Raw genomic sequence first — 12,527 nt, 5'->3', positions numbered from 1 at the left:
AAACCAACAAGAACCTCACTCCCAAAGGAAAAACTTCCTCTAAACATATAGTTGAAAACTTAAATTGAAATTATAACTTCAGTGTGATTATAATTACTTCCTTCAATCCTAACTCTTGGTAATTTTAAAATTGTATATAGAGAAATCTCCAGAACAGATTACCATTGAAATATATATATATATATATATATATATATATGTTTGAGAATCATGCAAATGAATTTTATTCGCGCTCCAAGAGGCCACGGTGGCTTAATGTTAGACCGTTCATCTCTAATACGTGGAGTCCTTGGTTCGATCCCAGCTAGCGCCAAGTGGATTTTGTGATGGACAAACGCCGTACGCGTGGGTTTTCTCGAGGTTGTCCCGTTTCCTCTCACTTTTCTTCATTCTATCATTTCATTCATTTCTCGTATCACCGTCATCTTTAGCCTGGACGCCATATTCGTGGGACGTAAAACTAAAGGATTTTAATTTTGTTCACGCGCGATCAAATTCGCTATAACGGTGTGGAGCTTTAATCTGAAACACAAGGCAATGCAACTAGCTAAATTCCCTTCGTTTTTGTAGTACATATTCGCGTATTAGTACAAAGCATTAATAAAATTCGTTTCTTCATTTGTCAGTTAATTGCAAATTGAAAACGCTTCACTAAAAAAAGGAAATTACTGAAGATGCACCTCTATTTTCTCAACACTACTTGGTAATTATACATAAAATTGAGAAAAAGCTGCATTAACCGGGGAACGTCGGAATTTTTCGTGCATATCTGGTGGAATATATGACATGCAGGTAGTAGCATTATTGTATGTTTCAAAAGTCCTTTAATCGTAAAACGTATTATGAGAAAAATAAATTGGCAACTGAAAATGAGATTTGAACAAATGTTCCAACATTTCAATTTTGGAAAAAGTTCCAACATTAATAAAGATAGGTTTTTCCGTCTCTGGCTCCTGACCGTGAATTACTGTCCCAGCATTTGCCTGGCAAAGTTTGAGGAAAACAAAAGGAATATACAGTCAGGACGGCTTGCCCAGCAATTTGAATGCTGGGTGTAATAGGGGATTTTATTTCTATCGTGTTCGGTGTTATCTAGAAATATTTGCCTCTTTGTTACTCTACAAAATTGTCTACTTCTTTCTAGAAATCAAAACATAAGCGAGTGCCAATGATGCGAAGTATGTCCCACGAGACGCGGATGGGTCTTCACGGGTTCACTGTGTGCGACAAAAGAATTCCAAAGGGTAGTTTCATGTGTATAATAGAATGTGAATGCTTTATAGTGTTTTAAATAGAAATACTGCTGGCCTTAAATGTACCTATTAAATTTAACAAAACCAAGTTTTGCCCAATTAAACCCACTGGGCTGTTTGCTTTTTAATCTGGCCTTTTCACTCCCTGAAAGAAATTATACAGGGTGGGCCATAAATCCCTTACCATCCCTTGTAAAATCCGTGTTCGTGGAAAATAGTGAACAACAACCATGTAGTAACATAGTAAGCCGAGGGGGAAGTCGGATTGTGATAGTGATCAAGATGGCGGCCATCTTGAAAGCGCCATTTTGAATTCACGTCAAAATTTTTAAATGGGAACATGGCCATGCGGCACATCGTTTTAGGCTAGAATTTAAAGACAAGCACAATGGTGAAATCGGTTTGTTGATATCTTAATTTGTTCGAAAGTTACAGGCATTTCAAATTGCTAATTTTACCGTATTGTTTCTGTTGTTCCAGGTGGATAATTATGCCGCTAACGACAGCAGAGAGGAAGGAGTTGATCAGGGCATGGGGAGGAAGGAGTGCAAGGGCTGTAGCAGCTGAATTCAATGCCAGGCACTCAGATCGACATCCTGTGTCACCTAAAGGCAAAGGAATACGCCTAAAAGATCCGGGATCTTGGAACACCTGGAAGAACGCATATTTGCAGCCTGTGCCGATATTTCACCAGAAACTCTCTTGAGGGTCATGGACAATTGGGTTGAACGACTTACCTTCTGCATAACTCGGAATGGGGTCCACGTAGAGCACGTGCTCTGCCATGCGTGACAGGTAAAATTAGCAATTTGAAATGCCTGTAACTTTTGAACAAATTAAGATATCAACAACCCGATTTCACCATTGTGTTTGTCTTTAAATTTTAGTCTAAAATGGTGCCGCTTGACCATGTTCCCATTTAAAAATTTTGACGTGAATTCAAGATGGCCGCCATCTTGGTCATCATCACAATCCGACTTCCCCCTCGGCCTACTATGTTACTAGATGGTTGTTGTTCACTATTTTCCACGAGCACGGATTTTACAAGGGATGGTAAGGGACTTACTGCCCACCCTGTATATCTCTCTATATATATATTTGTGTGTGTGTTTTCGCGTTTCTTGTATGTACAGTTAATAAGATTGAACGAGGGCAAATTTACTTATTCTATTGTAACGTACCAATCGCCGCCCCTTGATTCCCGTCCGCGCTGTGCTCCTGAACCGGATTGCTACTTTGCAGTCAGTAAAGGTTATTTTTTATAAATTTCCCGACTGTGAAATTGAAATGTTTTGGACCATTAAAAATGTGAAAGGGATGTGAGTTTGAGTGGGAAACCTGAGTTAGTTTCTTCTCCGTAAACTGAGATCGACGAAAGAAAGAAGGTTCCTCAACATCTAGACGCAGGATTCAAAAAGATACGGTTGTTTTCAAAATATCAATTTTCTTGGTGCGTTTGATTTAAATCGATTTTTTAAATTTAAATTGCCTGTATTTATTATTATTATTATTATTATTATTATTATTATTATTATTATTATTATTATTATTATTATTAAAAAAAAACGGAATAGAATTATAATGATATGCATTTTTAACTGATGGAGTATGAAGGTTTCAAATTTCTTTTATTATGTGATGTTGGAAGGAAAACGAAGTCGTGCGTTTCGTGATATTTGTTACGTTTTTCCAAGGTGTTTCTTACACATGGTAGGTACTCAGGAGTACAATATTGTTCTCCCAACAATTAAGTGGGCAGTCATAGTAAGCCGTAGAATCCACTTCACAATATTTGGACAAAAGAAAGATAGTTATGATAATATTCGTGTTTTTTTATTTTTTTATTTTTAAATTTTTTTAAGCATCTTGAACAGCAAAGAACCAAAGCAAAATATGCACAAGCAGAATATAATATCATATTTCAAATAGTGAGTTTTGGGGCCAAAAGAGTATTTCTACACCCATATACTTGGCAAAACTTTTCACCTACCTATAGTTGCTTTCTTGTTCCCAAATTACCCCCCCCCCCCCTTTTTTTTTAACGAGTTTTTACCGTCCAGAAATCAGTGAATAGGATCTTGAATACCATTACAGTCCAGGACTTCCATTATTCCATGACTTACTGAGCAGTTCAAAGCTGTGTGTACGGACAAAGGAGGTTCCTACTTTGAATAAACCGAGACTAATTTGATTCTACTTGTTATTCGTTTATTTTGTACAGACACTGTCTCGTTTCTTAATTGCCTAATGCATGCTATGATATGATATGAAATGTATTTGCCTGATCATAGCTTACAGTATGATGTTGTTCCCCAATTAAGCATTGCATTTGCCATAGTTATGTACTTTTATGTGTTATCAGTACAAATGAAATGGGAATGAAATCTTTGAGTTTAATGTTCCATGATTATGCCTGTTAGACTAAGGAAACGATGATTAAAGCAAGTGAATGATGATGGAAGAATTGGTGGAATGAGAAAGTGGAAGGAAACAGTTGATTTGAGTTGAGTTGATTTTAGTTTAGCGTCCCTTTCAGCAGCGAGGCTATATGAGACGTGGACCTACTGATTAACGTGGAATCCGAACCACATGATGGAAGGAAACAGAAGTACCCAAAAGACACGAGCACGATGTTGTCAACCACAAGCTTATTTGACGGGGGATCGAACCAGGGATCCCACACACCAGAGGTAATCGCTTTACCACTGCGCCACCGGGATCCCTTGTTATCATTACAGTAAGAAACTTTATGGAACATTAATGTAATTAAGCATTACATATGTCATAATTATGTACTTCTTTATATTGTCAGTACAGTAGGATAACTTTCAATAGAATAATAACTTTTTTCTGACAATAATTGGAACAGAGTATTTGGAAATTCCTGTATATTATGAATATCCTTGTACGTTATCGGTAATTTGTTATTCAGTTTTGCATAATTCTGCTGAAGGCATAAAGATTGCCATGTTGTCGCGTATTATATGAATGAACCATATGTGTTAGAACTGATAGTTCCTTATATTCAACTACATGAAGTTAGTATTCATTATGAATGATTAGGTTGTTTTGGCTTCTTTAGATTGCTTCGTAAAATAATAATAATAGTAAATGGAAGACTTCGTCTGTACATATATTATGTACTGCATTTCTATGATAATTTTTATATATTATTATTGTGATTGATAAATCCGCGACCGAAAAAGTCTTTTATTTTATGCATTTATTTATTCTTTATTTTACATGGCGAAATTAAGGCTAATCATGCCTTGTCTCCCACTTGACCATGCAATGATCAGGATTAATATGACAATATCAAGTATTTATAGAATAATAACTGAAAAGACACACATTGAAATGACAATAAAAAAAAAAAAAAAATACACTCAGCACTCACAAAATTCTCTCTCTCTCTCAGAAGTTTAAAGATGTAAGAAAATTAAATATGAGCATTTTTGTCACATATTAGTATGCCTAGAGAGAGACTCGTGGATGTTCTGCTCAACCGACTTCTTGAATAGGTTCATTGACTAAGATTGTCGCATGCTGGGTAGAAGGTCATTCCATGCACGGATAGTGGATGTAAAGAACGATTTCGAGTAATATTTCGACAAGTTGGGTTGTTAAAAGTGTAAAGTCTTAAAGAGAACTGTGAGTCGATGCAGATGACATCTATCGCAAGTTTCAGAAGGCCTACCTTTTTGTAATAGGGAGTTAAATGATTTGGTCGTTTGAGATTATGAGCAAACCGTATACAGGCAGTTTGGACGTTGTAACCGGTACAATAATTCTGAATTTTAAGTCTGATAGAACTACTTCACAATATTCAAGGTGAGGAAATATTAGAGATTTTACAAGTAGTAATTTTGTTTCAGTGGGTAGAATTTTCTTTAGTCTAGTGAATGAGTGCAAAGACCAGAACGTTTTCTTACACATAGCGTTGATGTTAAGTTTCCACTCAAAGCAATTGATGTATTGTTATCTCGAGATTTGTGATGGTTTCAGAAAGTGGAATAATTGTTCCATTTATCTGTACTGCTGGTTTATTCGAACGGTGCATTTGTATAAGTCGTTCAGAGGATAGACAAATGCATTTAGACTTAAGTGGATTTATAGTTAACCCATTTTTATTTGACCACAAATAAATGCGGTGCAAATTATCATTCATTTGTTGAATTGAATTGTCTAACTTTTCGGGTTGAGCTAAGATATAGATCTGAAAAACTTCCGCGTATAGATGATAATATTATAAGGCAGGAGGGAAGATCATAAATATACAGACACAAGAGGAAAGAGCCAAGAATGCTTCTTTGAGGAACACTATGAGAGATTCCGCGGTGAAGAGAAAGTATTGTGTACTGTTGCAAATTGCTGCCGTCCCTGTAGATAATTTTGAACCCATTTTACAGCACCTTCGGAGAAGTTAAATTTCGCTGCCAATTTATGGAAGAGGATGTTATATGTAATCGATTGAAAAGCTTTAGAAAAATCTAATGGAGCAAGAACAGTTTGCTGCTTTCTATCCATTGCTAGTCTAAGTAAGAACTGTAGCAGTACGGGGAGCGCGGTGGCTCAGTGGTAGAGCATTCACCTCCGGTGCTTGGGGTCCCTGGTTCGATCCCAGCTCGCGCCGTGTGGACTTTGTGGTGGACAAACATCGTGCTCGTGGGCTTTCTCGGGGATCTCCCGTTTCCTCCCACTTTCTTCATTCCACCATTTCACTCATTATCACCGTCTCCTTTAGCCTAACCGGCATAACCGTGGGACGTTAAACTTAAAGATTTCATTTCATTTTTGTAGCAGTACGGTGATACTTGCTGAAGCCTGATTGAAACGGATCGAAAAATTTGTATTTCAGTAGATGGGTTCGAATTTGCTAACAATATATTCTAATGCCTTTGAAAGAGTAGGTGAAATACTAATTGGCCGAAAATCGTTGATACTTGTGATATTACTTGTTTTGGGGAACGCTAGGGCTTTAGCTATTTTCCAAGCAGATAGGAAAATGCTGCTCATAAGAGAACAGTTGAAGATGTTAGTAAGTTTCGTTGCTTATAAGCAGTGCATCGCTGTTTTCTAATTTATTTTCATTTTATGTAGGGAATTATTTACCTGAAGATTACAGTAAGAAAAATATTCTATCAGTTGATTAAAAGAAAGAAAAAAATTAAAAGACATTTATTCGATTTGTAGAAATATAAATCAGTTGCAACTAATTAAGAAAAAAGTTTCAGTATATATATTTATTCCTTCATAAATGAATTTTTCAGTTTTATATGTATCATGATGCATTTGAATAACAACAAAATCGGAAGACCCATAAATCAAACTATTTCAGGTCTAGGACTTATTAATAAAAGTAATAAATAAATAAAAACTCAGATCTGGCCAAACAGTCGATGACTGTTGTGTATTGGGTAGATCTCGAAACTTTTCAGAAAAAGGTGATATTTTTCGAAAAGAAGACTTGCACACCGATCGCTAAACTTAGAAACAAGGTGAGGCGATTTTGAGTGTAACGTCCCGTTCAGCAGCGGGCTATTTGAGACGTGGACCTACTGATTAACATGGAATCAAAACTACATGAGCTCCCGTCGGGAATCGAACGCTTAGCCACGAAGGAGCTCAAACTTAGAAACAAATGAGTGAATTTTCGTTCTGCTTCTTCTTTCCCTACTGACTGTGAATCTGCAGTGAAAGGCAACACTTTTGGGAAAACGAGACAGACAGTCCTTGCAATATTGCGCTAGCTGAGACTAACCCAAGCAACGACAACTGTTGCGGAATGCTAACTGCGATGGACAGACGTGCGTGTGTTTCATTTGTTCGATATTTATGAACGTCTTATTGAATTTATTGGCAAAGTAAGACTTCCTGTTTCAAACTTAATGTGCATTGCTGCTGGTGCTTTCGCCAGTTGAAATAACAGTTTACTTGCGTTTTGTCGCTAAAAAACTGATTTTCCAAACTTTGCAGCAATCCGTTGCGTTATTCTTCAGAATGTCCTTTACGCAGATGTTTTGAATATAATGGAGGTTATACACATTGTTACTCAGACAGCAAGTTCAGTGTGTGCCACGAGTGCAAGATGATTAATTTTCCGTAGTCAGTCAGAAGAAAGTAATCTATATACCATGATTATTCGTATAATGACTTCAGGTGGTTTTTGGGCAATATATGGAAAGATTCGAGGCTTTTTGGACAGGTATAATTGAGTTTTTACAGTTACTTGGATAGAGCTACCCTCAGGTGCGTGATGTTTCTTGGCTAAGAAACCTAGCCTTTTTAAACTGACTTAACCTCTTATTGTAATGCTTTTAATCTTCTGTTCATAAATAAAAACTAGAATTAATAAAAATATAGTTATTTACGTGTATTGCGTATATTTTCCTTGTTTCAATGAATTCTCTTTCACATTGTCTTTTGAAACAAGAAAAATATACTCAGGGTGCATAAATTGCTTTATTTATAAATAAGTACGTATTGTACAAAATGAGAAGCTTAACATATTTGTAATCGATTTACCTAGCTGCATAAATACCTTCTAATGGAAATTGAATTTTCTTCATTCCCAGCTTCATAAGAGAAACTTGAAGAAAAAATCCCTCACTTACAGGTTTTCGTTAAAAGTAATGCCAATACCAACTACACATACGACAGACTTGGCACCGACATAGAGAATCTTCGGGAAATATTAAAAACTCGATTTCGAAATATAAAAATATTTTGGTCTGTCTCGGTTTTTATGTCATTCCCAGTTGCTAACATAGTAGACATTCAAGAAATTTCTGGCATGTTGTCAGATTTATTAAATTTCAGTGCATTGTTTGTAGGGAACGAAATACTGCAACTACAAACTGAAATTTTCGTGAAAGCAAGAGTATCTAAAAATGATTTGGTCCCTTCGTCATGTAGAGAAGTATCCTTGTTTGGGAAATCCAGCTTTTTTTTTTCTTTTTTTGACAGCATTCTCTGCCTGAGGTGATCTTTGTTAAGCTGCCTCTTGTGAATTGAAACTCATCGAGTCAAAATGTAAAATGTGTTTGACCGATAAACATCTAAAATTCTGCCTTTGTTTGTGTTTGACCAACTATAAACCACCTTTTTCTAGACTTTCTGAGGAAATTTAAAATCCGTCTTCCAAGTGTAAAATAAAAAGTTAGTGAAAAATGCGTATTTTTACTAATTATTTTTCAGTAGTTTTGTTCTTAATGTTAATTAAAGAAAAACATACACAATATGGCTACGATATTAGCAAACAGTCTGTTGTACATCGCCAAATACGTTCAGGCTCTGAGGTACATCACTGAGTCAAGAAGTTGGGCCACCTCTGCTCTATAAATGTATGATGTTTACATTTTGTCGGATTTTCATTGATGCGTCAGTCGCAGTAGCGCACTCACCTGTTTTCTGTGTTTTTACTGTAACTTACGTAGTAGTGAAGACATGCACCAGTTGCGTAATATTTCAAAGGTAATCATTATGTCCATTGGTTAGGTTACTATAACGTTTTGAACATACGCGGCCAACGCGTCTATAAAAGATAGCTTTAAATTAATCAGTTCTAATATTCTTTGTTTCTACTTTCAGTTCTTTTAACTCCGAATAGGCATGTGTACATATCGAAAATGAGACTGGTACATTGCAGCTATTGTGTTAATACAACTATTCGACGGCTTCTAAGTGAAAGCTCGAAGGGTGTGCTACTTAGATCATTAAGATATGGGTACTTAAATTGGAGGAGATCTATTGTAACAGATACTTTGGAAAATAGCCATGTGGAACCTACTTCCGTGGCAACAAAGAAAAAACGGAAAGCCAAAAAACCTTTAGAAGAAGCTGTAGAAAAACAGACAGAAGCAGAAGAAATTATAAGCTACTTGGCAAATAAACCGTATTTGCAGCCTTACATACAGGATTTTCCCAGTAGGTTTTACAAGAAAACAAGAGGTACACCGGAAGCATTGTACCTAATTGATAAAGAAATTGCAGGTGAGGATGATTTTTATTTCCTTTTTTCTTTCTTTCTTTCTTTCTTGACAGGGTTGACTTAGAATTTTACTTTAGTAAGTGAAGTTACACAAGCTTGTGCAATTTTACGAGATGTCGTCAAATTTAAAGAAATAAAATCAATTTTATGTTACTTTTCTCGGTTTGAGCTGTTCCCTAATAATTTTACATTCTTTATTTCCGTGGCCATGCTTAAATGAATACCTACATATTAATAATATGCGTGCAAACTGATATGCCATAAAAACTATTATTCATACAAACACATGCACCAATCTGTCATTGGTGGAAATTGCAAGCAAGAATTGTATCCATTCCGGTTGAGAACAGCGAAATTGGTGGTGCTTTGTAGGAGTCAGAAAATAAAGATTTTCTTACAAGTTAGAACTTCCCTGACATTTATTGTTCTTCTCTCTCGTGTTTTCTTTGTGCAATACTGGAGAAATTCACCAATAAGCTCATTTCCAGAAATTAATGTTATGTGTTCGTCACTTGAACACCTGACAGGTCTTTCAGTAGGTAACATTCAAAACTAACTGTTTGAAAGCTGACGACAGAATGATGAAGAGTTTTGACAGTGTACATGTGCAATGCTGTTATAATCGTGTCGTTCTACGTACAGTTTTATTACGTTTCGATCGTGGTAGTTTGTATTCATTTGCATCTTACTGTTTTTCTCAGTGTTTGAACGTGTATGTTAACTTTATGGCAAAAACAAAATGTTTGTTATAAATATTAATGTACTTAATTAGAATTGTCAACAATAATATTTCATATAATACTTGTAATGGGTGCACAGTAGTGACTAATCTTGTAAACACAAAATACTGCTTTCTTACTTGTCGAGGTACAGTGCTAATAAAAATTGGTATTTAATAATGTCCTTTTTGATATACAGTCATCGTTTTAACTGTAAAATTACCATTTTCATGACGACATCTCGTAATACTATTCTATTGAAAATACACAAAATATTCAGTTCCTTACAGGTATGTTTCGAGTTTTTTAAAACATCTTTTCACCACTGACATATGTAAGGGATGGAGAAATTTTTGGTATGAGGAAAATTTGGTACACGGAATTATTGGTGTACGGAAAATTTGGTGTCTATAAAATATCTTCTACAAAAAATTAAATATGTATGAAATCTGATAATAAATGTAAGATACTAAATACATTATATAATGTTTATTACTTTGTCAAATGAAGACTTCCAGGTCGATCTCCTTCTGTTCTGGTGGTTGAATCATGTGTTTTTCATCACTAGCAAATTCTTATAGGCATAAGTTCATACAACTCCCTCATTTATTTCCTTTCAATCGTGTTTACCAACTATAGTAACTCCTGTTCTCTCCCCTCAAAAGCACATATAACACATTCTCTCTGCCTACAATTTCTTTATTTTTAAGTAATTTCTTCTACTACAATTAAATAAATTGCCATTATTAGTTGCAAGATGAATGAAATAAAATAGATTAAGGCTGAAAGTGCTTACACACAATGTAATATATAAAATTCAAAGTGACTATGTTTGTGACTTAAATAACTCTTGAACTACCCGACCGAACTCGATCAAATTTTCAACGTAGATGAGGTTCGGGCCTGGGATGTTTTTTATCATTTCACTTTGACGGCGCAACATAGAGGAGGAGGAGGAAGAGGAGGAAATATTTAAAAAAAATCTGAAAGTGACTATCTTTGTGACTTAATAACTCTTAAATCACCCGACTGATCTCGATCAAATTTTCAACGTAGATGAGGTTTAGGCCTGGGATGATTTTTATCATTTCACTCTGACGGCGCAACTTAAGGGAAGGGAAGAGATATTTAAAAATGATCGAAAATAACTGATATTAGTGTCGAATCCATAGATGATTCGGAGTTGCTGAGATGAACAATGACACTTCCGATCCTGTCTAAATCCAAATTCAGCCCCCGCAACGTGGTGGAAGGTGTGATATTTAAAAATAAAAGGAAATGACCGATATTAGTATTGATTACATAGTTTTCAGGATCGGTGAGACGAACAGTGATACTTCTGATGCCGTTTAAATCCAAATTCAGCCCCCATTAGTACTTTATGTACTAAATGAAACGTATTCTCCCAGAGCAAAGGACGGATATTCTGCTAGTAAGTAAATAAATAGAAGAGTTGTTAAGCGAAAATACATATTGCATTGTTAGTAATAGAAGATTTATATATTTTATAGATTATAATCCAGTCTTAACAATTTCTAGTTTGTTATGAATTTAATAAGATGAAGCTCATACGGAATACATTCGGCACCATCATCACTACTTAATCATAACACTTCAGTCATTTTACGCTACTGCTATACATTACTATTTGATACATTTGTTATTTTATAACAAACTTAATGATATATTCAACTAGATTACTTTGTCAAAATACTATAACTGTGTATATATAAAATACCTTCTACAAAAAGTGAATTTTTAATGAAATATGATAATGAATAAATATAATTTGTAAGGAAGTAAATACGTTATATAATAATGATTATTTTGTCACGCATTATCAATATTGACATAAAAATGAGTACATTGCTTGCTGTATTACATATATTTACAGTGTAAAATTATGTGCAATCCCTAATAAATAAGTAGTTATATCTGTGGAGTGGAATTTTGTTTCAGTACGTTGAATACGTTTAGTGACGTCCTTGTATTTCCTTTTTGCTATTAAATCTTGTATAGCCAATGCTTGTTCTACACCGAAACTTATTAATGCATGCTCATTTTGAAGCTCATCAAGAAATTTCCAGATCGATGAATGGTGCAAAGAAATATGTCATTCAAATACACAGTGCCACGCTTGAACGTTGTTATTTGTTCTTGACGATCCCTGCATAGCTGCACTGTATTGGTTTTACTTAGCGATGGGAAACCTGAAAATATTCAGAAACACTGTAAAAAGGAGTAGTTTATCATACGTATCACATAACGAAATTATATCACTTTCAAAGTTATAATAATGTTAACTGCTTTGTCATCCCTCCACAAATAATCTGTAAAAATATTAATAAAGAACGAGATCGATTTTGTTCTCAATGTATTGCTTAATCCATTAGTAATGGCTGATTAAATAAGCACAGTCACGTTGGTTCTCATCGTCTACCTCGACCAGCGATCATCCAATATAATTATGTTCGAAATAATCCAACACCGGCTGCAAACACTAGCTCGTCAGATAGTGTTTCAAATCCTCTTTTCACCTGTGATATGGGTACAAAGGCCAATGCT

General features: G+C 35.2%; 1 protein-coding gene across 4 annotated transcripts in view; it reads left to right on the top strand.

Annotated features, from left to right (window-relative positions):
- The window catches only part of mtTFB2 (mitochondrial transcription factor B2), a 50,118-nt gene that overhangs the window by 3,440 nt on the left and 34,151 nt on the right, over positions 1–12,527 (top strand). For 3 of the 4 annotated variants that reach the window (XM_081730727.1, XM_081730726.1, XM_081730725.1), the window contains exon 2: positions 8,844–9,245. In XM_081730727.1, coding sequence (XP_081586853.1) covers positions 8,882–9,245 — 364 coding nt within the window. In that variant the 5' untranslated portion in view covers positions 8,844–8,881. Of the gene's footprint in view, positions 1–1,733; positions 2,049–8,843; positions 9,246–12,527 lie in introns of all 4 variants that reach the window. The other variant, XM_081730729.1, reaches the window with a different exon arrangement.

The sequence above is a fragment of the Thermobia domestica genome, chromosome 11, assembly GCF_964235325.1.
Source record: "Thermobia domestica chromosome 11, izTheDome1.hap1.1, whole genome shotgun sequence".
NCBI classification, from domain to species: Eukaryota; Metazoa; Arthropoda; class Insecta; order Zygentoma; family Lepismatidae; genus Thermobia; species Thermobia domestica.
The sequence above is the reverse complement of the archived record's forward strand: the minus strand, read 5'-3'. Positions and strand labels throughout refer to the sequence as shown.